This window comes from Suncus etruscus, chromosome 2, assembly GCF_024139225.1.
Source record: "Suncus etruscus isolate mSunEtr1 chromosome 2, mSunEtr1.pri.cur, whole genome shotgun sequence".
NCBI lineage: Eukaryota > Metazoa > Chordata > Mammalia > Eulipotyphla > Soricidae > Suncus > Suncus etruscus.
This window is the reverse complement of record NC_064849.1, coordinates 83,536,035-83,562,829: the sequence shown is the minus strand read 5'-3', so window position 1 is coordinate 83,562,829 and position 26,795 is coordinate 83,536,035. Positions and strand designations below refer to the sequence as shown.

Below are 26,795 nucleotides of genomic sequence, written 5' to 3'. Positions count from 1 at the left end.
GCTCTGTGTTCAAGGGTTGCTCCTAGCAATGCTTGAGGAGCCATGTGGTACCAGGGATTGAACCCAGACCTCCCTCCTGCTTGCAAAGTGAGTGCTTGGCCTGGTGACCAGTCTGGCACTTCTCTAATAAGTAAACTGGCCATTATTTTACCTGTCCCTCGATATCTGAGGACAGGCACTCACCCCAGAGTCCCTGCTCTCTGTCAAGTAAGCAAATTCTCTGGGATTCATGGCTCAAAGCTACTAAGAGCTCTAGAGTTAAGGCCTGATATAGGCCCAGGCATTTCCTAGAAAGAAAAGAAACAGACACTAGCAAGAGAAGAAAAAGTTTGGAGTGGGTTTTTTTTTTGTTTGTTTGTTTTATTTTGTTTTGGGACTTCACCTGGCCTGGCAGTGTTCAGAGGTCACTTCTGACTCTGCATTCAGGAATCACTCCTGGCAAGCTCAGGAAATCATACGGAATGTTAGGATCAAACCTGGGTTGGCCCCTTGCAAGACAAGCTTGTTGTACTATCGTTCTAGCCCTGGGAAGGAGAGATTTTTTGAAAAATACACAATAAAGAACCTTGAAATGATTCCACAGCAAAAAGAATCAGAAGGGTAATGAACTCAGAGTAAGTGATAATGTGTTGTCAGGGGCAATACTGGCTTGTTTCTAGACCAAGAAGCTTGGTGGTGTGTCACTGATGTGCGTGAATGCCTTTACACCTCACCCAACTATCCCGTTCACAAGTCTCAGCGGGTGCAGCCTTTTGTCAGTTCTTCTGTTCTTGACCAGCCTCTCATACCCTTCTGCTATATAGGCACTGTTAGACTCCAGACCCTGAAGATTCCAGACCCTGAAGCTCTAACTTGCCTTAAGGAACAACAAGCCCAGAAAGTTTCCCAGACCTTGAAGCTATAAGAAGCATCAAGCCTGTAGCAGCTTCAAAGTTTATTTACCCCTTTCCCCTCCCTTCTCAGATACTGCTCCCCCTCGTATTCCCAGGCCAGCCAAGGCCTCCTTGTTATAAAGGCTGTTCGGTTTTTCAACCCAAACGATATCATACCAGATAGAGGTGATGGGGGAAGAAGTTAGGTCATCTGTGAGACGTGAGACACCTGTGTAAGGGATGGGCGCAGGGACTGAAAATGAAAATTGAACCAATCATGTATTGTATACTGTGGAAATTAAACTGTTTGTATTAACCAATGAAATACTTAGCCTGCCGAAGTCTGTTAACTCTATATAACCTGCCTGTTAATTTAATACAGGGCGCCTTTGTCTTGTACAACAGAGTGTCCAGCTATAGTTGAATAAATTCCCTTTCACATTTTTTTTTTGTTTTTTTTTTTGGGGGGCCACACCCGGCGGTGCTCAGGGGTTACTCCTGGCTGTCTGCTCAGAAATAGCTCCTGGCAGGCACGGGGGACCATATGGGACACCGGGATTCGAACCAACCACCGTAGGTCCTGGATAGGCTGCTTGCAAGGCAAACACCACTGTGCTATCTCTCCGGACCCCCCTTTCGCATTTTACATTATCAGAAGTGGTCTTTGACTCTCAGCGCTGCCAGTCGGGTTATCTGCTCGGATCCTAACAGCACAATTTGCATTTATGTGCAGATGCTTGCATACGAATTCAGTTTTTTATACATATGTATTTCTTATAAATGCATTTCCTCTTTTCTAATGCTTCTGCCTCCCTGGACTGCGTGGGTCATAGGAATAGTCCAAAAACTGGTCTGCTATTTCTTACTTAGCCTGCCAGCTGGAGGCTGTGTTGTTGCTCAGGCGCCCCCTAGTGGTCCCTAGCATCATGAGAGAGCCTAAATAATAAAGAAAATATGTTTCTGAACTAGGTTATCAGAGCCCAAGGATTGGCAGAGCCTTTATACACATTTTCAAAGATTCACTGGTATGGCTTAGGAAACTATTCTCAATATTAAAATGAATAGTTTTCCCCCTTTTGTTCTTTCTGTGGCTGAAAGAAAATTCAGGAAGTACGAGCAGCAGTGAATAATCTGGTTTTCTAAAAGAAAGAAAAAAAAAAAAAATTCAGGGCAGGAAATGTGGCTCAAGTTTTCAGTGCACTTACACAGTATGTCAAGGTCCTATATTATATGCTCATCACTGAATCTCCCCACCACCATCACCAAATGGCCCCACAAGAACAAAGTAATCTTATAACCTCAGTATTGAGGAAATAATGCGTGTAAACATGTGATGTAATCACAAGGCAGAGCAGTAGGGCACTTGCCTTGCACGAGGCCAACTTGAGACCAACCCAGGTTCAATCCCTAGCATCCCATATGGTCCCCCAAGCCTGCCAGGAGCAATTTCTAAGCACAGAGCCAGGAGGAAGTAAACCCTGAGTGCTATTAGGTGCGCACCTCCCCCCCAAAAAAAGAATAATTCCTAGGTGCAGAGCCCTGAGCATTTGTATTGGTGTGGCTCCAAAGAAACCAACCCAAAATGATGTGTGATTAAAAAACATCATTCTACGGCCAGAGAGAGATCATGGAGGTAGGGCATTTGCCTTGCATGCAGAAGGATGGTTTGAATCCCGGCATCCCATACGGTCCCCTGAGCCTGCCAGGAGCAATTTCTGAGTGTAGAGCCAGGAGTAACGCCAGAGCGCTGCCAGGTGTGACACCCGCCCCCCCCCCCAAAAAAAAAAAAACCTAAGCAAACACCATTCTAAAAAACCATATAAAGATCTCAATAGCTGGGCCAGAGAGATAGTACAGTAGTAGGGCATTTGCCTTGCATGCAGCCAATCCAGGGTGGACAGTGGTTCAAATCCTGGCATCCCATATGGTCGCCCAAGCCTACCAGGAGCACAGAGCCAGAAGTAAAATCCCTGAGTGCAACCAGGTGTGACCCAAAAACAAAACAAAACAAAAAAAGAACTCAAAAGCCAGACCGTTCTTTAAGAAATACAGTGGGGGCCGGAGAGATAGCATGGAGGTAAGGCGTTTGCCTTTCATGCAGAAGGTCATCGGTTCAAATCCCGGCGTCCCATATGGTCCCCCGTGCCTGCCAGGAGCAATTTCTGAGCATGGAGCCAGGAGTAACCCCTGAGCACTGCCGGGTGTGACCCAAAAAAAAAAAAAAACCAAAAAAAAAAAAAAAAAAAAGAAATACAGTGAAGCACGGACAAGCAAAGGAATAAGGCCAACACAATCTTGACCTATCTTGCCTTGTGTAAGGGGGGCAGCGGGCACTTTGAGAGGGGATGTGCACTGAGCACTCAAGAGATGATAATGTTTTAGGACATGTGTGCCTGCTGCTGGCAATCTTCAGCATACCAGCCACAGCCAGGACACTAGAAGGAAAGGGTGTAGGCAGTAGGCTAGTTTAACAAAGAGCCAATGAACGGGCAGACTGGCTACAGAAGCCGGGGGGGGGGGGGTGTTCAAAAAGAGAAAGATGTGGAGCGGGGGGTGGGGGGGTGGGGGAGAGAAAGATGCTCTTAGATTCGTTTATTCGTTTATTTTCCCTTTTCTGGAAGGGTTTTTGGTTCACACTCTGATGGCTCTGTGCTCAGAAATCTATCTTGGCAGGCTCAGGGACCATATGGGATTCCGGGGATTGAACCCGGGTCAGCTATGTTCCGGGCAAACACCCTACCCACTATGCTATCGCTTCTGCCCAGATTTGTTTTTGAGTCTAAGAATAGCCAAGGCTTGGGTTTAGAGCAGCAGGACCCAGATGCAGAGCTGGATCTGGATGGCAGGTGGAGTGTCCACTTTCTCCTGAATCAAACATTCTCTGAGCAAGCAAGTCTCGTGAATCAGCACTTGTCCCCCAACAAGCACCTGAACTCTTCACCCCCTGCTCACAGTGAGCCCCAGAGAGAGTTTAATGAGAATATGTTCCCTACCCCTCAGACTCAACTCAGACTCCCCAAGGATCTAGGGAGGAAATTTCATCACATAATTACATGTTTATCCTCTGTCTTCAGCCCAAGTTTCTCAGACTATACCTGGGAACTCAGTGCTGGTTGGGGGGGGGTCCCTTCCCCCACTAGTACCCCTGATTTATTTCTGGGATCTCATCTTCCCCAGATGCCCATTTCCTCCCTGGCCTTCAGCCCTGACCTCTAGAAGCTGGGTAGAGCTTGTCTCTCTCCTGGTAACTGGAGCCCAGCTCCGGACAGCAGCAAGGTGAACCAGATTCCCGGAGCAGAACAGGTCACCTCCCAGGCCTCACCTGCCAGCGGGACCCGCCCCTCCGCCCCAAGTCTTTTCTGCTCCAAGAGAAAAGTGAGGCGTGCCCAGGAGAGGGAAAGTGGCATCCCAGGGAGACCCACCTAGAAAACCCAGGCACATCCTCTGTCCTCTCACCTGCTATCCCTGGCACCACCTACACTTACCTGAGATCAAGGAATGTTGTTTCTAAGGAGGAGCAAATTGTCTTCAAATGCTCCTTGATGGCCTAATCTTAGTTACATAACACCCTGTCAATTCTATTTACTAGGGTTGCACTAGAAAATAAAATAAAAGGAAAGGAAAAAGAGAAACGAGAACTCCAACTTCCTGGTATAAGAAATAATAAACTCCCCAGTTCCTGCCCCAGGGAACCTCACTCCATGAGGTTCCCTCTGCTGGAAGCTCTTCCTGAAAATAGGATCCTCAGCTTGATGCCACCAGTCTTTATTTCATCATCTTCAAGCATCAATCACCACCAGGTGGTCCTCCTCTTCCTCTTCCTCTTCCTCTTCCACCTCCTCCTGCCCCAAGACTGTCTTTCCAATGTCACATTTTTGGGGAATTCACATGCCTTCTGCCTCATTCACCTCAGGAGATCTTTGAGACCTGGGCTAATTGTTGTCACTCTGTTTTTCTTCCAAAATGAGTGGAAGAAAGAGGGTCGACAAAGACCTGTGACAAGTATTTGCTGAAAGAATGGAGTGATGACTGGAGCCAGAGTGACAGCACAGCAGAAAGGGCATTTGCCTTGCATGTGGTTGACCCGGGTTCAGTCCCCAACATCCCATAGGGACCCCTGAGCCTGCCGGGAGTAATTTCTGAGTGCAGAGCTAGGAGTAACCGTTGAGCATCGCTGGGTGTGGACCAAAATAAATAAATAAATAAAGAATGGGGTAAGGGTGACTTAATAAAAAAAATAATATGGTGAATAAACAATAGATTGGTTTACCAAAAGGGCTGAAGGAAACATACTGAAAATGAGCTTCATTTCTTCATTTCTTGAGGATAAGCTTCAAAATAGTTTGCATTTTCTTCTGTAGACCTTTTTTTCATTTTTGTTTTTTCGTTTTTGTCTTTTGGGTCACACCCAGCAGCACTCAGGGATTACTCCTGGCTCTGCACTCAGACGTTGATCCTGGCAGGCTCTGGGAAACCATCTGGAATGCCAAGCTTTGAACCCGGATCTGTCCTAGGTTGGCCACATGCAAGGCAAATGCCCTACCACTGTAATATCGCTCTAGCCCCATGTACACCTTTTTTAAATATCAAAATTCTAAGAGTTTAAATCAGGAGGACATAGAAGAGCTGCGAAGCCAACTTACACCCTAGGTACACTAGTCTTCGGGCTGAAGACTCCAGGCTTTCTTGCAGTGGGGGTGGGCAGCCTCTCCCACCACCGTGTATGGCCAGTAATGTTGGCAGCCATACCGAGACCCCACAGTTTCTGGCATATAAAAGGCCCAGATTCATGACTGATCTCAAGAGATGACAAACTAAAGAACCCTCAAGATTCTACAAATCCTGGAGCATGCAGACATATAGGAGGCCACATAACATTTTTTGAATTCCACAATATGGACAGCCAAATAGGAACACAACAAATGAGATTTTAAAAAGTAGCACAAAAGCCCACTGAGCTTAGTAAGCAACAACAATAACACAGACAGTCCAACTAGGCTCAAACAGCTCAGTAAATCTTCTGATAATTATTTTAATAACCCCTGGTGAGATTTAACAATTTTCACAACTTTCTCTCATTTATTTTATTTATTTATTTATTTATTTATTTATTTATTTATTTATTTTGTAGTTGTTGTTCCAAGCCACCAAAACCCAGCAGTGCTCAGGGTTTACTCCTGGTTCTGTGCTCAGGGATCTCTCCTGGCGAAGCTTTGAAAACTTTATGTGGTGCCATGACTGTCCCTGCCTCAGACCTTCTAGATGCTTCTGTGCTCAGATTCTCTTCCTGTCTTTAATTTATCTCCTTTCCAGAGCACAACCTCATTTCATTTATTCCTTTTTTGAGGAAAAATCACATTTTGGTTTTTTATTTTGGGGCCACACCCAGTGGCACTCAGGGGTTCCTGGCTCTGCACTCAGAAATTAACTCCTGGAGGTGCTCAAGGGACCATATGGGAAGCCAAGGATTGAACTTAGGGCAGCCACATGCATGCTATCCCTCCAGTCCCAGAAAAATCGCTTTTTTTAAAATAAAGAAATTTAATTTAATTTTTTAAATTTTATTTTATTGAAACAATTATGATCAACAGAATCCTTCATAGTTGAATCTGAGATATACAGTGAGTCAGGGCCCTTCCCACCACCAGTGTCAATCTCCCTCCACCAATGGACCCAGAATGCATGCTATTCCACCACCCTTTTCCCCCTGGCTTGCCAGTATAACAGGTCCCTTTAAGTTTAGATTGTTAAAGTTTAGAAAAATCACTTTTTTTTTTTAAGAAAAATATGGAGAGAGACAGAGACAGAGAACAGTCTTCTCCCAAAAGGAAAATGCCAAGGGACACACTTCAGGCTGAGATATGGGTGATCCCCCCCCCATAAGGAGACCCCACCCTCATCCCTTTCCAGTGGGTTTTATTGCATGTCCCCACCCCCACCCCACCAAACTACATACTTTTAGACCTGTGGTTCAGGTTCAAAGCACAGCTTTAAAGTGAGCTGACCAGCTCCGGATGAAGTGAGTTGAGGAAGGTCAGGCCCAGCTCAGCTGCTGGGGTGGGAGGTTCTGTCCCATGAATGGGCCCTGTCTTCTGCCCAGAAGGGAGAAAGGGCCGAACTGTCAATTGAGCGGCAGATGACTGCAGAATTGTGCTCCTAATTTCTCTCCTAACTGGGGAGAGGTTTGGAACTAGCAGGGTCAGACTTTCCAGATTTAGAAAAATCGCTTTGTTAAGGGAAATATGGAGAGAGAGAGAGAAAGAGAAAGAGAGAGAGAGAGAGAACACAAACGCAGGCTTTTCCAGACGCTGACAGACATCTTCAGAGCAAGTTATTACCCAGTATAGACTAGTTTATGAGAAAATCCAGCATATTCTGAATTTAAATGATTTTTATTTTCCTAAGGAAAATATTTTTTCCAAAATTTTGATTTTTATTAGCAGTATTTTAGTCCATTTTGTTAGGGCCTACACACGGTAGTGCTCAGGACTTTTCAGGGATCACTCCTGAAGGGCTCAGGGGACCATAGGAGGTGTGAGGGATTGAACCCGAATTGGCTGCATGCAAAGCTAGCACCTAATCCCCTGTCCTATCTCTTTGGCTCTCAAATGTGACCTTTCTTGTATGCAGGATTTTCTTTTTAAAACTCAAGTTTTAGGGCCAGAGTGATAACACAGCAGTAGGGCATTTGCCTTGTATGCTGCTGACCTGGGACAGACCCAGGTTGTTTTTTTTTTTGGTTTTTGGGCCACACCTGGTAACGCTCAGGGGTTACTCCTGCCTATGCGCTCAGAAGTTGCTCCTGGCTTGGGGGACTATATGGGACGCCAGGGGATCGAACCGAGGTCAGTCCAAGGCTAGCACAGGCAAGGCAGGCACCTTACCTCTAGCGCCACCACCCGGTCCCAAACAGACCCAGGTTTTATCCCCAGCATCCCATAAGGTCCCCTGAATTTCTAGGAGTGATTTCTGAGAGAAGAGCCAGGAGTAACCCCAGAGAGCATCCGGGTGTGGTCCAAAAACAAAACAAAACAAAAACCAAAAGCCTCAAGTTGTAAAAGCTTGCTAGTTGGGGCTCTGTATAGTTCTGGCTAAAATCCAACTTGAGAAAAAAAAACTTTAAAAAATAGTTTCTAGGGGCCGGGCGGTGGCGCTGGAGGTAAGGTGCCTGCCTTGCCTGCGCTAGCCTAGGATGGACCGCGGTTCGATCCCCCGGCGTCCCATATGGTCCCCCAAGAAGCCAGGAGCAACTTCTGAGCACATAGCCAGGAGCAACCCCTGAGCGTCACAGGGTGTGGCCCAAAAACCCAAAAAAAAAATAGTTTCTAAATATGCCTTTATAGAACAGTCAAATCACAAGGGAACACATTTGAAAATATGACAGCGATGAGGTCTAGTTCTTTCAACGCCCAAGTACAAATTAGTTCTAATGGCAACAAAAAAGAAAGGAAACCTTTGTAGCTACTATATGACTAATGCTTTTCCTCAGTAATCCATCCATCTTTGCCATTCTGATATGATTCATAAAAATAGAACATGCAATTTCACACTAAGTTTTGTCCTCATGGAAGGCTAAATCCTTTTCGCTTTACTGGAAGCCAAGTTTTGAGCTCAAGGATTTCCTTAATTCACATCTCTCAAACAGTCCATTACATCTGGGCATAGGGTGCATATTGGGACAAGTTTGGGACTTGGGCATTATAGCCATAGACTCTTGACTTCTGTCCCTGCGGGAAAAACAACCAGCTGGAGCACTTGGCCACTGGGAGCTGAGGAAACAAAGGGGTAGTTTGTACTGGATTCCAAGAATCATGGCCATACACTGCTTCTCCCAAGAACAGTGAGAGAATGGGGGGGGGGGGGGGGAAGTGAAGAAAAAGGAGGAGGAGGAGGAGGAGAGACAGAGTGGCAGGTACACAGATAGAGAGTGACATGGAGAGAAGAGACAATGAGAGAAAGAAGAGATAGAGAGATACAGAGCCAGAGAGAAAAGACATGAGAGAAGAGGCAGGGACAAACACAATTCCAAAGCTCCTCCTGTCTCTTTATTTTTTCTGTCTCTCTTTTAGTTTCCATTTTTTACTTTTGGGGCCACACCTGGTGCGCTCAGGAAACCATATGGAATGCTGGGGATTGAGCCCAAGATTGGCCACATGCAAGGCAAGTACCCTGCCCATTGTACTATTTCACTGTCCCTGTACCTCCTACTGGCACTAGATAGACTTCATTCTCCATTCTCCTCAGAAGAAGCTCAAAGTGAAGTGAAGCAATCCACCTTCAGACGCATAAACAAGCCCTCTGCTCCCTTTCTTTCAGGACACTTAGAAATTGGGGGACACCTCTCAGAAAATTCCAGAACTCTTAGACAGCTGTGGCAATGGTCAAAATGTTTTGTTGTCATGCCACATAAAGGATCTTTTCTATCCATTGAGGACTGAACCATAAAGCAAGCCTGACAGAGAACAACTCGTTGCTCCATCAGAGCCCAACCAAAGTAGTTGAGATCTAAAAGGCCTTCCCTGACAAGTCACCCTTTCCTGGCACCGCAGAAGTCCGGCTTTAAGCGCTCACTTTTGAAAGGGAACACGCACCCTTTCTCCTTTACTAAAAGGATTTGATTCTGTCAGCTGCCATATCACATGCAGAAATAGAAACCTTTAGGCTCTGTGGGCCAGGTTCCACTGCAATGGTCGGTCTGAGTCACGGCGGTGGGTTGGGTCTGCTGGCAGGAGGCTCGGCATGAAACCGGAGCCTCTGTCGAGTGGCTGTTTATTGTTTATGAAAGAAATAGGTCAAGGGAAGCCCTTCTCAGAATTGACCTGCCCAGAAGAAGATTTTTCTCCAGGAATATTTCAGGTACAAAAAAAATGATAAAATGATTATCTAACATCTGGCCACAATGGCTCAAATTCTACCGTTTATATTTTGTTTTATTTGGTTTGGGGGACACCTGATGGTGTTCAGGGGTTACACCTGACTCTGCACTCAGGAATCATTCCTGGCAGGGATCAGGGGTCCATATGTGGTGCCAAGGATCGAACCCTGGTTGGAAGCATGCAAGGCAATTGCCCAATCCTTTGTGCTATCACTCTGGACCCTATTGTTGGAGCCATCAGAAGCCAGCTGTTAGCCTGCTGGTCAGGGCGAGGTCAGTAAACACAGGTGACCCAGTTAATCCCATGTCAATCATCAGAAGAATGACACGTTTGCCACCCTGGCCACACTGGGTTGTTATTGTTTTGATTGTTTGATTTTTGCTTTTCATTTTGTTTTTGTTTTGGGCCTCACCTTACAGTGCTCAGGGGTTACTCCTGGCTCTTCACTCAGAAATTGCTCCTGGCAGGCTCAGGGGACCATATGGGATGCTGGGGATTGAACCCAGGTCATCAATGTGCAAGGCAAATGCCCTACCGCTATACTCTCTCCAGCCCCTGGTTTTTGCTTTTGGATCAGTGACCGTCTCAGTATTTTTACTCATGGTTCTTTGCTCAGGAATTACTCCTGAACGGGGAACCATCTGGGATGCTGGGGATCAAACCCAGGTTGGCCTTATGCCAGACAAATACCATACTTGCTCTAGTCAACCACACAGTTTTAAGCCCAGCTTCGCTGACAAAAACAAACCCTGTCCCCCAAGAGTCTCCTTAGCTACAAAACTATGAGCTCTTGGGAACACAACAAAGGGAGGTCTCCATGTCCCGCTTTCTTGAGACCAAAGCGACAATATGGTGTAATGAGGTGACAAGAGCGTGGGCTAAGAAACATCCTCCACATCCAGAAATCAGCACTGGGCTCAGGGAGCTTAAAGACAGACTATGCAGCAGTCTAAGTGTCTTTCCCACATTAAGCACACTGTATGGAAAACCCTTCAAGAATTTACCGTATTTCTCATATCATAAAACATACTCCTCCCCCACACACACCCAAGATCGGGGAAAATGTCTGTGCATCTTGTGGAGTGAATGGTCCCTGGAGTTGAAGCCTAAGTGCAGTGGTGGAGAGCAGGTACTAACCACTTGACATCCACAGTGTGACACCCCCTTTATTGCACAGACATGTCACATAGGACAAGCTATGTTCTTTCACCGTCACATAAAGAGCTTTCGTTGAAGACTATTTGGTTTGTTCACTGCTACAACTTTTGTTTTGTTTTCCTCATCTAAAAACTATGTGCATCTTACAGTCAGGTACATCTTATAGAGCAAAAAATATGTATGTATCTGGGAAGCAGACGTGTGTATCCCCCCCCCCCCAACACTGTGCTACCCTGACCTGCTCTGTCAACCAAAAACTAAACTCGTTTGTATAAATATTCAACTTTTTGGCAAAAATTGAGTCCTGACTTTAGCTGTGTCAGATTATAGGCAGCTACCGTTGGTAGACGAAATTGGAAGGACTAGAAAAACTGCTGCACTATTACAAACAAAGTTTTTGTTTATTTATTTGTTTGCTTGCTTATTTGTTTAGAGGAGGCCACCAGGCAGTGCTCAGGATTTACTCCTGGCTCAGCATTCAGAAATTAATCCTGGCAGGTCCAGGGGACCATATGGGATACCAGGAATCAAACCTATATCAGCCTTATGCAAAGCAAACACCCTCTTCGCTGTGCTATTGTCCGACCCTCTAGGTTTTCATTATATTTTATGTTTTTAACTCCAAGTCGTCCATACTGGGTGGAAGATGCGCATGGGTGTGGAATCTAATTCCTTTTCCCATTTTCATTGAGGACCAGTATTTGCAATACTATTACTCAGATTTTTCAAGCAGGCATCATTCCAACACTGAACCCATCACCAGACATCAGACACCTAGGACCCTCCCAACCAAGCTCATTCTGTGTAAAGCTCAGTTTTGTGTTTTGTCTTTGGGTTGTTTGTTTGGGGGCCACACCTGGCTGTGCTCAGGACTTATTCCTGGCTCTGTTCTCAGGGATCACTCCAGATCGGTTTTCATGGACCCTGTGAGGTGCCAGGGATCAAACCGGGGTCAACCACATGCAAGGCAAGAGCCTTCCCTACTGTGCTATTGCTCCAGCCCCGTATGCTCAGTTTTATAGAAGAAATCTCCAGTTCCAATGACTTTGACCATTTGTCTCTTCTTACTACGTTTCTTTCTATATCACATGTAAACTCATATTTTTTAAATTTATTGGTGACACCTACACACTAGCTAATCACGTAAGCATACACCCTGTTTTAACATCCAGAATTCACCACCTGTCTTCCCTAAACACAGAAGCACACACCCTGTTGTCATCCCCTCTTACAATCTACCTGATTGGCTGACACAGAGTACACCCCCTACTCTTCCTAATATAAATACCCCTTTCCCACCTACAATAAACAGAGCTACTCCCCTGAAGTGGCTGGTAGATTCTTCTTTATGAGTGCTCTATTCACCCAGGATCCAACCTCACCAGTAACTTCTACATCTTGGGATCTGACTTCACCAGTATCATTTACAACACACATAGAAATGAACAGAACTAAACTCCTGAAATTCCACAAAACTGTAAATCTATAAGTCAATCAAATGTTCCCCCAAACTGAGGCTGCCTCTTTCACTACATCCAAGCTACTCACACCTCACAGGAAGCAGGAAAGAAACCCCTGATGTAGACACAGCCTCCCTCCTCTGCCAGTTCCCCAACTCTATGTGCCTCCATCAGAACAAGAGAACCATGGCAATCTGGGCTGGGCCCACTTCCATCTTCGTGCTCAAGTCAACTGCATTTTCTGTTTCCTCCATTATAAAAATGACGGTGATCTTAAGTTTCTGCCACTAAAACCCTGTGCCAGAGTCTCCACGGCTCCAGCGCCCCCTCCTGAACCTCCCACTTCCCTGCCTGGAAAGAAGGCTCCCTACCTTTCACTGAGGCTTCTCCACAGCTGAGCACCTGCAGACAGAAGAAAGGAAATAGAAAAGGTCAGAAAGATGCTTGAGTCCTGGGGCCCGGCTCCACCTAGACTCAAGAGAACATTATTTTTTTTTTCTTTTTTAGGGGGGCCACACCCAGTGATGCTCAGGGGTTCTGCTGTCTCTTCAGTCAAAAATTACTCCTGGAAGGAGGACTGAAGAATAGCATAGTGGGGAGGGTGCTTGCCTTGCATGCAGCTGACCTGAACGAAATCCCAGGTTCAATTCCTGGCATCCCATATGGTCTCCTGAGCCTGCCAAAAACGATTTCTGAGTGCAGAGTTAGGAGTAATCCTTGAACACCACCAGATGTGACCCAAATCCCCCCCAAAAAATAAATTACTCCTGGAAGGAGGTCAGAGCAATAGCATAGTGAGGAGGGCTTTTGCCTTGCATGTAGCTGATTCTGTTTTAATTTCTGGCATCCCATATGGTCTCCTGAGCACTGCCAGGAGTGATTTCTGAAAGCAGAGTCAGGAGTTACCCCTGATCATCACCTAGTGTGGCAAAAAAAAAAAAAAAAAAGTAATATTCCTGGTGGTGCTCAGAGGTCACTTTTGGCTCAGGAGACTATATGGAATGTGGGAGATGGAACTCAGATTGGCTGTATGCAGGGCAAATGCCCTCCCATTGTGCTACTGCTCGGCCCAAGATAGTTTGTTATGTCTTGACTCTGTAGGCGTTTTCAGCTGCTATATAGGCCCAAACAAGATCACTTGAAAAAAGTATCATATCTGTCTCATTTGCTTTTTTCTGTTTAAAATGATTTTTATTTTGAGGGGGCACAGTCACACTGGAAGTGTACTGGGGCTACTCCCAGCACAGTCCTCAGGAAGTTACTCCCGGTGGTGCTCAGGCAGCCAAGGATTGAGGCCAGGTTTCCTGCGTGCAGAGCAGGCAGCTCTGGGCCTTTATTCCGTCTATTCAGCCCCTTCACTTGCTTCCTTACCTCCTCAATGACTCTATAGCCACCAGCTTTTCAACAGAAGTTACATTTGGCTCTGTGCTCAGAAATCATTCCTGGCAGGCTCTAGAGACCATACCCAGGATGGTCCATATCCCAGGATTCAGCTGGATGCAAAGCAAATATCCTACTCACTGTGCTGTCACTCCAGTCCCTGAATTTTTTTATTTGTTTGTTTTGTTTTGTTTTGTTCTGCGCCATACCCAGCAATGCTTAGGGCTTACTAATGGCTCTGCATTCAGAAATCACTCCTGGTGGTGCTTAGGAAACCCAATGGGATGCTGCAGATAGAACCCGGAGTCAGCTGCAGGCAAAAGCAAGTGCCCTCCCCTCTGGACTATCTCTCCTGCCCCCATATTTTCACTCAGAAGCCCAAAATGCGGCTCTTAGTGCCTTCCATGTCCCCGTGTTTGGGCCACACCTGGAGGCACTCAGGGGTCACTCCTGGCAGGCTCAAGGATTGAACCTGGGTTGACCGCCATGTGCAAGACAAATGCCCTACCTGCTCTATGTACTATAGCTCCAGCCCTTGGAAATGTTTCGATTCTTCTTGAGATCAAGCCCCCTAGATTCTGTTTCTCAAAATTTCTCACTTCCTTCTATTAGCTTTTAACAGCTATGGGGGAAGGTGCCACTAGGCAGTGGAACCTGCCTGGCTGCTGGCTCTGCTCTATCCCAACCCCCTGGGAGCACCATAGGAGATGCCTCATTCTTGGTGGTTACAGACCCCTCTAAACAATGCAACGGGGCCTAGCGATAGCACAGTGGGGAGGGCATTTGCCTTGCACATGGCCGACCCAAGTTTGATTCCTGGCATCCCGTGTAGTCCCCCGAAACTGCCAGGAATGATTTCTGAGCGCAGAGCCAGGAGTAACCCCTGACCATTGCCAGGTGTTGCCTCAAAACAACAAAACAAATAAACAAACAAAACAACGCACATACACAGCTCAGAAGCATCCACAGGGCGACCAGCACTCACTGGTCTGAATGACCAGACCGAATGAACCAGGCTGAATGTTGGGGTTGGATGAGGAATAGGGGAGCCTCACCTGTGCTGTATTTCTTTGACACCACTGCCCCAAGAGTGCACAAAGAAGGTCCCCGCAGGTGTGGCTTGCTGGTCCCCCAGTTTGTGGTGAAAATTTGGGGAAAGGACTTGTACATGTTGGGTTTGGTTTTGGTTTGAGGTTTTGAGCATCCTGTATGGATCCCTGAGCCTTCCAGGAGAGATTCCTAAGTGCAGAGCCAGGAGTAAGCCCCGAGTGTTGCTGAGTGAGGCCCAAAAGCCAAAAAGAAAAAAAAAGATTTGCTCAAGATAACAACAGCTAAGTCAGAGCCAATGGAATCTATCCCTTTGCTCCTCTCCAAAGGGTGTCTGCTCAGAAATGAGACCTTTAGCAATGAGACATATCCATGAATTCCCAGGCCTCTTACCTCTTGCTCTGGACAGGACCATGTCCTTTATGATCTGCATGATGACACGACCCAGGATGAGCATGGAGAGCAGGTGGTACACTCTCCACGGGGTCAGGGCCAGGAACCTGCGGGAGATGCACAAGCCATGAGAATGCGTAGTCAGTACTGACTTCTGGGACCAGGGAGATTGCATCATATGCTGGAGCACCTGCTTTGCCTTCTGAGGTCCAGTTTTGGTCCCTGCTGTCACGTGGCCCCCAACCACCCCAACCACCACCAGGGGCAACCCAGGCACTGAGCTGAATAGCCCCTGAACATTACCAGGCAAAGTCACTGGAGGAAAAAGGGAAGAGAGAGGAGAGGGGAAGGGGGAGAAGAGGAGAGGAGCAGGGGGAGGAGGGGAAGGGAGGAGTAAGAAGGAAGAGGGGAGGGAGGGGGAAGAGAAGGGAAGGGGAGGGGAGGATATTGTATAAGACAAATTTGTTGTTTTTTTTTTTTTAGTTTTTGGGCCACACCCAGCGGTGCTCAGGGGTTACTCCTGGCTTACAAGACACCGGGATTTGAACCAACCACCTTTGGTCCTGGATTGGCTGCTTGCAAGGCAAACACCGCTGTGCTATCTCTCCGGGCCCACAACTTTTCTGGCAATGACTTAATTCCACTCCTTAAAGAAGCTGTGAGCTGTGAGCTGTCGTCCTAGCTGAAGCTGGTCCACTTATTTAAAAAAAATTTTTTTTTGTTTTTTTTTGGGGGGGGACATATCTGGTGGCACTCAGAGATCACTCTTGGTTCTATGCTCAGAAATCGCTCCTGGTAGTCTCAGGGGACCATATGGGATGCCAGGGATCGAACCTGAGTCCATCCGGGGTCAGCCACATGCAAGGCAAAAGTCTCACGGCTATGCTATCACTCAGGCCCCTATATTTTTTAATAATGTATTTAATCGAATCACCCTGAGATACACAGTGACAAAGTTATTCATGATTGAGTTTCAGTCATACAATATCCAACACCCTTCACCAGTGCACATTTCCTACCAGCAATGTTTCCCTCCCAGAAAAAATGTCTCAGTCCCTCCTCTCTCTTTCTCCTTCTCTCACTTCCTATTTTTCCCTTTTAGACACTGTGGCTTGAATTGTTACTGAAGGGGTACCATGCACCCCAGCTTCCTTCCTTACAGCACCCAGTTCTTGTCCAAAGTGATCAGTTCCAACTCTCATGGTCCTAATTGTCCCTTCTCTGCCCTTACTGCATTCACTGCTCTCTGTGGCAAGCTTCATTCCATGGATCCAATTCCCTCCTGAGCCCTAAGAGGCCCCTAGAATCAGACTCCCCTATTGTCATGCGCCTCAACCCCAACACATCCCCTCCTGCTGCATCCCACCTTTACTGGGAGATGGGGAGAGAGCGGCTAGGTCTGTAAGGCCTGACAAATGAGGGCGCCAGGAGAACCAATGCTCTGACTTTGACGCAACACTGCCTGCCCCGGGGAGCAGGAAAGCAGCCATGTAAACAAGCACATTACCCCCAAGAGCCTCCTGAAAATTCGCGGGTGTGGGGGGAGGCAAAGCTGTCCAGAATAGCCAAGGCAGCTCCAAGAGAAGGTGGGTGCCACTGCTGACTTCCAGTGTTAGGGTTAGGGTTAGGATTAGGCACAGATATCCCTACTGGGGAGCAGGGGTGCTCAGGACAGGGGCTGCAGCTGTAATAGAAGCCCAGAAAAGGGGCTGGAGTGGTAGTACAGTAGTAGGGTGTTTGTCTTGCACACAGCTGATCCAGGACAAACGAGGGTTCAATCCCCGGCATCCCCAGAGCCTGCCAGGAGCAATTCAGAGTGCAGAGCCAGGAGTAACCTGAGCACCACCAGTTGTGTCCCAACCCCCACCCCCAAAAGAAAGAAATGGGCCCAGAAAGCTTAATCACAGGGTATATTGTTTTGTTTCTGTTTGGGGACCACACCTGGTGATGCTCAGGACTTACTCCTGGCTCTGTGCTTGGGCATCCCTCCAGGCGGGCTCAGGGAATCATATGGGGTACTAGGAATCAAACTCGGTTCCACTACAGGTAAGGCAAATGTCTTACACTACATGCCTTACACATGTACTATTGCTCTGGCCCCCAAATCATGGAGTCTTTAGAGACCTGGTGTTGAGGAAGCCTCAGGATCTTTTCCAGAGAGGTGGCACTTGATTTCACTGGTACCAAGTATGTGTGCAGTTTCTCCATATCCTCTGGGCATCTCCTTTCCGCCCAGTGTGAAAACTGTACCCTAGGATCTTTATTTGGAGGTTAAAAACGGCAAACATCTACTCAGGTGCCTGCTCCCCATTTCTTTCTCTCATTCTTTTTTTTTGGGGGGGGGCATGCCCAATGGCAGTGCTCAGGGGTTACTCCTGGCTCTGTGCTCAGAAATCACTCCTGGCAGGCTCAAGGGACATTATGGGATGCTGGAAATCGAACCCGAGTCCATCCTGGTCGGTGACATACAAAGCAAATGCCCTACTGCTGTGCTATCACTCCAGCCCCATCATTCTATTTTTTCTTTAATGAGAGGCTACAAGGTGTGTTGGACCACAACTAGTGATGCTCAGGGCTTATTCCTGGCTCTGTGCTCAGTGATGATTCCTGGAGGTGCTCCGGTAACCATATAGGGTGCTGGGGACTGAACCCAGGTCAGCTGTGTTCACCAGCTGAACTATTTTGCTGGCCATTTTATGTATGTTTCCTATCAACTCAGCTTTTCATGCATGATCTTGCCACTGATTTTCCTGCCTTGCAGACATGTGTGGGTTTGGGGCTACCTGCTCAGGCTGGGCTAAGGAGAAATTCCCAGTGAGGTAGCAAGTTGAGAGGCCCTGGGCACTCTAAGGGATGTAGGACACATTTTTGTGATGAAAAAGACAGTGGGGTGGGAGAATAAAGGTCTCCAACCTTACCAAGGAGTGTGATGCAGTCTGATCCTTCTGTGGCATCCTCAGAATGGGTGGGGACATTCTGCATGAACTAGCCCAGCGCCACACCCTATACCCTCCAACAGAAACAGCCCAGCTCTGAGACTTAAACTGATTAAACTGCCAAGCCACCAAATCTGTTCCAGATCTATGGTTCCTGGACTAGGTGACACCTCAAAATTTCACAGTAGTGGGCCCGGAGAGATAGCACAGTGGCGTTTGCCTTGCAAGCAGCCGATCCAGGACCAAAGGTGGTTGGTTCAAATCCCGGTGTCCCATATGGTCCCCCGTGCCTGCCAGGAGCTATTTCTGAGGAGACAGCCAGGAGTAACCCCTGAGCATTGCTGGGTGTGACCCAAAAACCAAAAAAAAAAAAAAAAAAAATTTCACAGTAGTGCCAGCCCAGTAGGATCATAGCCTATCTGATGGGAAAGATTACCAAGCTCGGTGAGCCTCAATGGTAACAAGAAGACTAGTTAAAAAAAAAAAAAAAAAAAGATAGAAAAAAGAAAAGAGGAAAGAAGGAAGGATCCCTCTAGTCAAAACTGAGCTGAGGCTGGAGTCACAGCCTCTCCACAGAGGGGAAGGTGCATGCCTTGCATACAGGATACCCAGCATCCTATAAGGTCCCAGGAGCCCACTGGGAGTGATTCCTGAGCACAGAGCCGGGAATGACCCCTGGACAATGCCGGTGTGGCCCAAAAATAAAAACAAAAAGTGGGACAATAATGCAATGAATTCTGAGAATGTCAGAATGTCAGCAAGACCTGGTGAAAAAGGCCAGAAGAGAGTGCGGGTGAGCCAAAAGGGAGTTTGTGTATTTAGTGGAGAAAAGACCCAGGTCAGCAATCAGTCTAGGGCAGTGGTTCTCAAATAGTGGGTGCAAGGCTCCGTAAAGGAGGGGCGTGTTTGACCTCAGCAAACACTGTCATAACAAGCTAAGCCCCGTGTTTATGTCTCTGTACGTCTCTGGAGCTGAGAGTTGCTGTGTCCTGCTTCAAACCCCACTTCAAAAAGCTATGCATTGCAAAACGTGCTCATTGTAGCTATTAATCCAGACATCACCTCTGATTAAAAAACCAGCTCACATTATTTTATATACTTTTGTTTTGCAGGTTAAAGTTTTTTTTTAATAAAGTCACCCGGGGAACGCAAAATATGTTTTCTTCTTCCTGGGGGGCATGACAAAAAATAATTGAGAAGCACTGGCCTAGGAGTAGTGGGGCAGACAGCGCCACCTATTGCCCAATACCTGCCCTGGCACCCTCTCTCAGCTGGTCTGAGCTGAGTAGTGGGGATTTGTAGTTGATTCCAGTAACTGCTGCTGGAACCAAAGGCCAGACTGGAGGGACTGCAGAGACAGCACAGCGGTAGGGCACACAGCAGACCTGAGACAAACCAGATTTGATCCCTGGCACCCTATATGGGCCCCCTACTAGGAGTGACTTCTGAGCAAAAAGCCAGGAGTAACTCCTGAGCGCCGCTGTGTATGGCCCAAAAATAAAAACGAACAAGCAAGCAAACAAACAAACAAACAAAAAACCCAGATTGTAGCACAAAAAGGAACCGGAGGAGAAAGGGCCTCTAAAGGGACATGAAACTCAGGAGCACAAAGGGGAAGAAAAGAAAGCAAAGGTCAGTGGACAATGATATTGGAACACTGTACACCTGAAATGTAATCTTTTTTTCTTTTAAGTTTTTTTTTTTAGTTTTCTTTTTTGTATTTTGTTTTTGTTTTTGTTTTTTTCTGCCACACCCGTTTGATGCTCAGGGGTTACTCCTGGCTAAGCGCTCAGAAATTGCCCCTGGCTTGGGGGGACCATATGGGACGCCTGGGGATCAAACCGCGGTCCTTCCTTGGCTAGCACTTGTAAGGCAGACACCTTACCTCTAGCGCCACCTCTCTGGCCCCTAAAATGTAATCTTAAGGAATGTTTATAAGGTTGTGATTCAAAGTAATTTTAAACATTTTATAAAAGAAGAATGTGAAGGTCAGGAAGCTGCAGCTCCAGGCTTAGGTTTGGATTTGGTTTGCTCACAAATGACAATGCCTGCACGTTGTCTGCTGGGCACTTGGCTTAGCTGAATTTGGGGTCTGGCTAGAGCCAGGATGCCCAACAGCTAGACACATTCCTCCCTCAGTCTAGCAATTTTTGTATTTGATTTTGGGTTTTGTGTTTTGGGGCTACACCTGGAGGTGCTCAGGGGTTACTTCTGGCTCTGTACTCAGGAATCACTCCTGGCAGGCTCAGGAGACCATATGTGATGCCAGGAATCAAACCCAGGGTAGCAATGTGCAAAGCAAATGTCCTTCTCGCTGTGCTATCGCTCTGGCCCCCATAGTTTGTGTTTGGTGGGGGTGAGAATCACATGGTGCTGAGGCTTGAACATATGCCCCATTCCTTGATAGTCTGTTCTGTAGTCATCCTCTCCCTCCAGTATAGTGTGTGTGTGTGTGTGTGTGTGTACATGCACGCATGTCTATAGGTAGGAGGGGACATTGCATAATGAGTGTATATCTGTGTGTTGTGTGTATATGTATCTCAATGTTTCAGTGTGTAGATATGTACATGAATCTCAGGGTATGTGTGTTGTGTGTACATGCATGTCTATGTATAAAGGGAGACTTGTACAATGATTAGGTGTCTGTGTTGTATGTACATGAATCTCAAATGTATTGGTTTGTAGATATGTACATGAATCTCAGGGTGTGTGTGTGTGTGTGTGTGTGTGTGTGTGTGTGGTGCAAACATAAATCTGTGTATCTATGCTGTGTGTACATGAATCTTTCCATGCTGCTGGGGTGTATCTATGTGTGTGGTGTTTATCTGTGGGTGCGTGGTTGTGTGGTGGCCACGTGGAATCAGTTTCCCTGGTTCTCTAACACAAGGCTGAGAGAGCCCCACTCAGGTGACCTCGCAGGGTGATATTGCCAGAGACCTTTTCCTTCAGCCCAGGGGCACAGAGCACTCACAGTGTAAAATCCAGCAGCTCCAATCACCCAGATGTACCTTGGGGTGTTCCCTTGCAATAAGACTGTGGGCTGGGCACCGCAGGAGAAAAGGCAGCAGGACCCATGCCCAGTGAGTCGATGAGCCTTTGTTGGGCTGGGCAGGAAGACGCTACTGTAAAGCTCCTGAGAACCAATGAAGCTCAGTGGGGAAATCCCACAGGCAGAAAGACATCTGTTTTCACACACAAACACACACACACACACACACACACACACACATACACACACCTGCAAGCATTGACTTCTTTATTTAATTTGTTTGTTTTTGTTTGGGGCCATACCTGGCTGTGTTGAGGGTTTACTCGGGCTCTACATTCAGAAATCATTCTTGGCAGGCTCAGAGGACCATATGGGATGGTGGAGATCGAACATAGGTTGTCCTGGATTGACTGTGTGTAAGGCAAACATCCTACCACTGTGATATCTCTCCGGCCCCATTTATTTAATTTTATTTTATCAGTTTGGGGCCACACCCAGCAGTGCTCAAGAGTTATTTCTGGCTATGCACTCAGCAGTCACTCCTGGCAGTGCTCAGGGTACCCTACGGGATGCCAAATATAAGGAAAGGGCCCTCTCCATTGTCTTATCACTTCAGTCTTAAAAGCTTTTTAAATACCTCCACAACCCCCACAGACAACAGTCAAGGTTAAGGAAACTGGTAGGAAAGAAATGAAAAGAAAAGGTAGATGAGCTCGGCTAGAGGGTAGAAATTTGGGTAGGGGAGCAATAGCACAGCAGTGGGGGTGTTTGTCTCGAGTGCAGCCAACCCAACGGACCTCAGTTCGATTCGTAGCAGACCATGTGGTCCCCCAAGCTTGCCAGGGGCGATTTCTGAGTGCAGAGCCAGGATAACCCCTGAGTGCTGCCGGGTGTGATCCAAAAACAAAATCGAAAAGAAATAAAAAGAAATTTGTGCAAGAAGAAAGTCACACTACACTCAGGGTTCTGAGATGACCCCCCCACCCTCAAGTGAAGGACTTAATCCAGTGGCATAGGGGAGTAACCCTTACTCCCCCATAAAAGAAGACAAAGGAAGTTAAAGGATCTGCCTTAGTGCCTCGCCTCATCCTGCACTGTGAGAACTGAGTTAATAATCCACCCAAGTCTCTGGCAACTCCCAGGTTCCCAGCCCAACAACCTAGACAAGTCCCCAGAGAGGTGTGTTTGTTTGCACCACTTTCCTCTGTTAGCCAGCCTGGAGCTGCACACAGCAGACAAAAGAGGTGCTAGGCACCCCGAAAGCCAAGTAGCCTCTCCCTCCATCCCCTCCAGGCCACGCATGGGCATACATAGGGCAGAGCCAACTGAAAGAGCTGACTCTCAAAAGGCAACAAGAAAGAAAAAGCAGTGCCCAGGAAAGCCCTACCATGGTCCCACAAAAACACACGCCTCTCCTGAGTCTGCAGCACCCCAGTGTCTGCAAATGAGGCCCCCAACACCCAAGTAAGGAACTGGGGGTCCCTAGAGGCAGCAGGAAGGCTCTGTGGCTCCTTCCCAGAGCTGGTGCACTGGACAGTGACCATCGGCCACTAAGCATGAACTGGTCCAGGGATCTCATGGGAACAGAGGGGGCATGCCTTGAGAAGATGGACCCCAAGCACAGCACACCCTATGGGGCCCCCAATCCACTCTGCCTATCTGCCCTCCACTATGAGCTCCGCTGACAAGCAAGGCAGGATACGCTGGCAGAAGGCAGGTGTTGGCAAAGACACGGAGTGAGGCCAGACTAGGTCCATCCCCAAGTTCAACCCCAAGGAATACCCGGTCCTTCAAGTCCTATCACCACCTTTTCTGGTCTTTATTCCTACTTGGATATTTGGGGGGCTTCATGAGGTGTGCTGTGTCACTCTGGAACACTGAAGTCACATCCATAAGAGCTGAGGTGTTATGAGTACCCAAGGCTCAAATATGAGGCCCCTTTTACACCTCCAGCCCTTTGAGTTGTCTCTCCAGCCTCTGTTCTGAAATTATATGGGGAGCGCTCCCTGATGTGCTCGGGAGTCCTACTCCTGGAGGGGCTCAGGGAACCACACGAAGCATCAGGATCAAAGCAGAGGCAGCCAAGAAAAGTGTCCATCCCCCCCACCCCCCAATCCCCACTTGCATCTTCTCTGACTGAAGCCTCTGGACCTTCTGCCATTCCCAATACCACACCCCTAGCTCCATGGGAAAGCCCAGGGGCCCATGTCTCTGGCTTCAAACACACCCACCATGGCCAACACCCAGCAGCAGTAAAATGCTGTCTCATTCAAAAGTTGTTGAAAGGGCCCATTACTAAAATTCAATAATCAGCTAAGCAACAAAGATAAACAGCCATCATGAATTCCCAAAAGCACATACCTAGAACAGTAATAGCTTGCCAATTAAAATATATCATTTAGGGCAGGAACAATATAGCACAATGGGTAGGGACATTTGTCTTGCATGGGACAACCCAGGTTCGATCCCTGGCATCCCAGATGTTCTCTTGGGCACAGCCAAGAGCAATTTTTGAGTGCAGAGCCAGTAGTAAGCCCTTAGCATCACTGGGAGTGACCCAAACACACACACACACACACACACACACACACACACACACATATCAAGATTGGGGGCCAGAGCTATAGTACATCAGGTAGGGTGCTTGCCTTGTATGAGACCAAACCAGGTTTGATCCCTGGCATCCCATATGGTCCCCTGAGCACAGCCAGGAGTAACCCTGAGCGCCTCCAGGTGTGGCCCCTCCAAAATGATGTATAAGAAGTGCCACAATTTATTGATCTCCCTGGGGAGATCATTGGAGGCTAGGAAAACAATGCCAAGAACTGAAGTCGTCTCTGACCTACATGATGCCCCAAGTTCAATTCCCACCACTACCTGGTCCCCAAGTCATCGGTTGTTTCTCTGAACATTTCAGCACAGCTGGGCCTGAGCACCAGGCTGGATACCAGCATGGAACCAACAGAAAGGAGTATCATTGGGAGGACCCCCTAGCCCCTGGACTCTACTCAAGAGAGCCCCACATTCATTTACTTTTCTTGTCTTTTCTTTTCTTTTTTTTTTTTTGGAGGGGGCACACCCAGTGGTCCTCAGAGGTTACTCCTAGCTCTGCCCTCAGAAATCACTCCTGGCAAGATCTAGGATCATATGGGATGCTGGAGGATTGAAGCCGGGTCTGTCCCAGATCAGCTGCATGCAAGTCAAACATCCAACTGCTATGCTATCACTCCATTCCCCCTGCCACATTCATTTTCTAGACATACTTTCTCCTCCTCTGCTTCCTTCCCTCTGCTGGCTCCCATCTCCTCAGGCAACCTTAGTCTAAGATCTAAGACTTATAGATCTTCACTGTTGTCTCAATTTGCTTTGATTATTCATCAACTCTACAACCTCTGCACATAGGGGTGGGAGTGTTCAGTCGTGGCCTTTTCCAGGCCCAGAATTCCAATCTGAGCCAAGTTAGGACCCTCTGGGAGGGTGAGAGAAAGACTCTCAGCCCTCGGGGTCTCACGACTCCTATTTCCTCTGTGTTCTCTCAAAGCTCTCTCTCTCAAGGCAGGCAAAACAAAGACCACAGAAAGAACTCGAGGAAAAAAATTAAACGGAAACAACTGTGTGGGATCTGGGAAGGCCCATTTGGCCTTTCTCTGACCCTGATTTTACTGGCCACCCCCACCCTTGGGAGCAGTAATAGACTCTAACTCAAGAGAGAAGGAAGGAGTGACCATGAGCGTCTGGAAGAGATCAGTGAACAGGGGACAGTCAGATTAAACCAGGAGGGTGAGCACATCTGGAGAAAATGAGAGAGAGAGAGAGAGAGAGAGAGAGAGAGAGAGAGAGAGAGAGAGAGAGAGAGAGAGAGAGAGAGAGAGACTGTTAACCCCATATGTCTGACCCTTAGCAAAAAGGAAAGTTCTAGAAGCTGAAGTGATAGCACATCAGGGTGGGCGCTTGCCTTACACACCACAGACACTCCAGATGGTCCCCCAACCCTGCTGGGAATGATCCCTGAGTGTAGAGTCAGGAGGAAGCCCTGAGCACCACCAAGTGTGGCCCCAAAACAAAACAAAACAACCACAGAAAAGTCTGATACGGGAAGAATAAACTGCTCTGAAAACATGTATGTAACATGTATGTGTGGAGAGAGGCTGACTTCCTATACAGCATCTTACACATTATTTCCTGAACAAAACAGATCATTAGCCGTGTGTGTGTGTGTGTGTGTGTGTGTGTGTGTGTGTGTTTCCTTCGTGGATCCAAGAGTTTTAATATATTTTGGCAAAATAGGGAGCCAAGCCCACCAGAAAGTGAAAGGTCTAGGTGCCTGGCACCACCACGGAATCACCACCGGCCATGAATAAGCTGGCAGTGCCCGGAGAGCGGGCAGTGCTGACCTCACCCAGAACCCAAGCCACAACCAAAGACAGAACTCAGAGGAGGGAGGGAAGAAGGGAAGCAGGCTGGGCTGAGCAGGGCAGCCTGGAGAGGGTTTGAAATCCGTCCATCCCAGTCCTGCTCCCTCAGCATTCACTGCACCAGGCGTGCCTGCCCACAACCACCTCCAAGTGAAAGGGCCCCAAATACTAGACTCACCAACCAGGGTGCCCACCCTACACCTTGGTCTACGTTGCGTCAGGATTTCTTTTTTTTTTTTTCCGGCCACACCCGTTTGATGCTCAGGGGTTACTCCTGGCTAAGCGCTCAGAAATTGCCCCTGGCTTGGGGGAACCATATGGGACGCGGGGGGGGGGGGGGGGGGACGACACTGAACCGAGGTCCTTCCTTGACTAGCGCTTGCAAGGCAGACACCTTACCTCTAGCGCCACCTCACCGGCCCCTGCGTCAGGATTTCTAATGTACCAAGAAGGCACCTCCGGGGTGCAAAAGACCAGCATGAAAGAAGGGTACCAGAAACAGCTACTGGCTTGCTGAAGGAGGAGAGAGAAAAAGGAGAGACTTAGGGGACCAGGTGGCAGGGACCTAGGTGGGTGGGTGCTGACAGCAAATCCCAGGAACCTCGGTCCTCAATCATTGGTGGGCAATGCAGCCAGATGCAGGAAGGCTCAAAACCACTGGTCCCCCCCCCCCCCCCCCCCCCCCGCCTCGGTTCTACCTACGGGTCTGTGGATACTCTGCAAGGCCAGAAGCCAGCCCGTGCCTACAGAAGATTCAGGAATTGCTCCTGTCTTGGAGCTCAGGTCTCGATCCTAGTGGTACCCAGGGAATTCCTCTAAGGTGAGGGTTGAACTAGACCAAAACCTGCAAGGCAAGCACTACACCCACTGCGCCATCTATCTGGCCCCCCAATTGGGCTCCATCCAAGTGCCTACTTTGATGTCAGTTTCCTCCATACCCACCCACCCCCAGGCTTTCCTCTCTGTGCCCTGCTTCAGTCCCAGAACATTCCAGTTGGCACTTCCAGGCAACTGAGTCTGAAGCATCAGTCCTGAGTTCATCCCTTTCGGTATTGGTTTGAACTAATGTCATTCAGGCCCACGAGCCCAGATCCCCCTCTCCTCTCGTATCCTCTGGCTGAGATCTCAGAGAGCTGTCGAGGGTCCAATCAATCAATCCTTCATTGATCCTCCAGGGCTTAGTCACCCCTTTTTTCTACCTGCAGCATCACTCAGTGGTCCCCGACTTACCCTCTGAGTCTCCCTGAATCCCTCTCCACTTCCCCTCCC

The 26,795-nt window shown here is 47.9% G+C and overlaps 1 protein-coding gene across 1 annotated transcript in view; it reads right to left on the bottom strand.

Moving 5' to 3' along the window:
• Positions 1 to 26,795, bottom strand: part of RETREG1 (reticulophagy regulator 1) — a 131,742-nt gene that overhangs the window by 87,466 nt on the left and 17,481 nt on the right. The window contains exons 2-3 of the mRNA XM_049769020.1: positions 15,187 to 15,293; positions 12,738 to 12,768 (exon numbers count right to left, since the gene is read on the bottom strand). Of these exons, the coding sequence (XP_049624977.1) occupies positions 12,738 to 12,768; positions 15,187 to 15,293 (138 nt within the window). The remainder of the gene's footprint in view (positions 1 to 12,737; positions 12,769 to 15,186; positions 15,294 to 26,795) is intronic.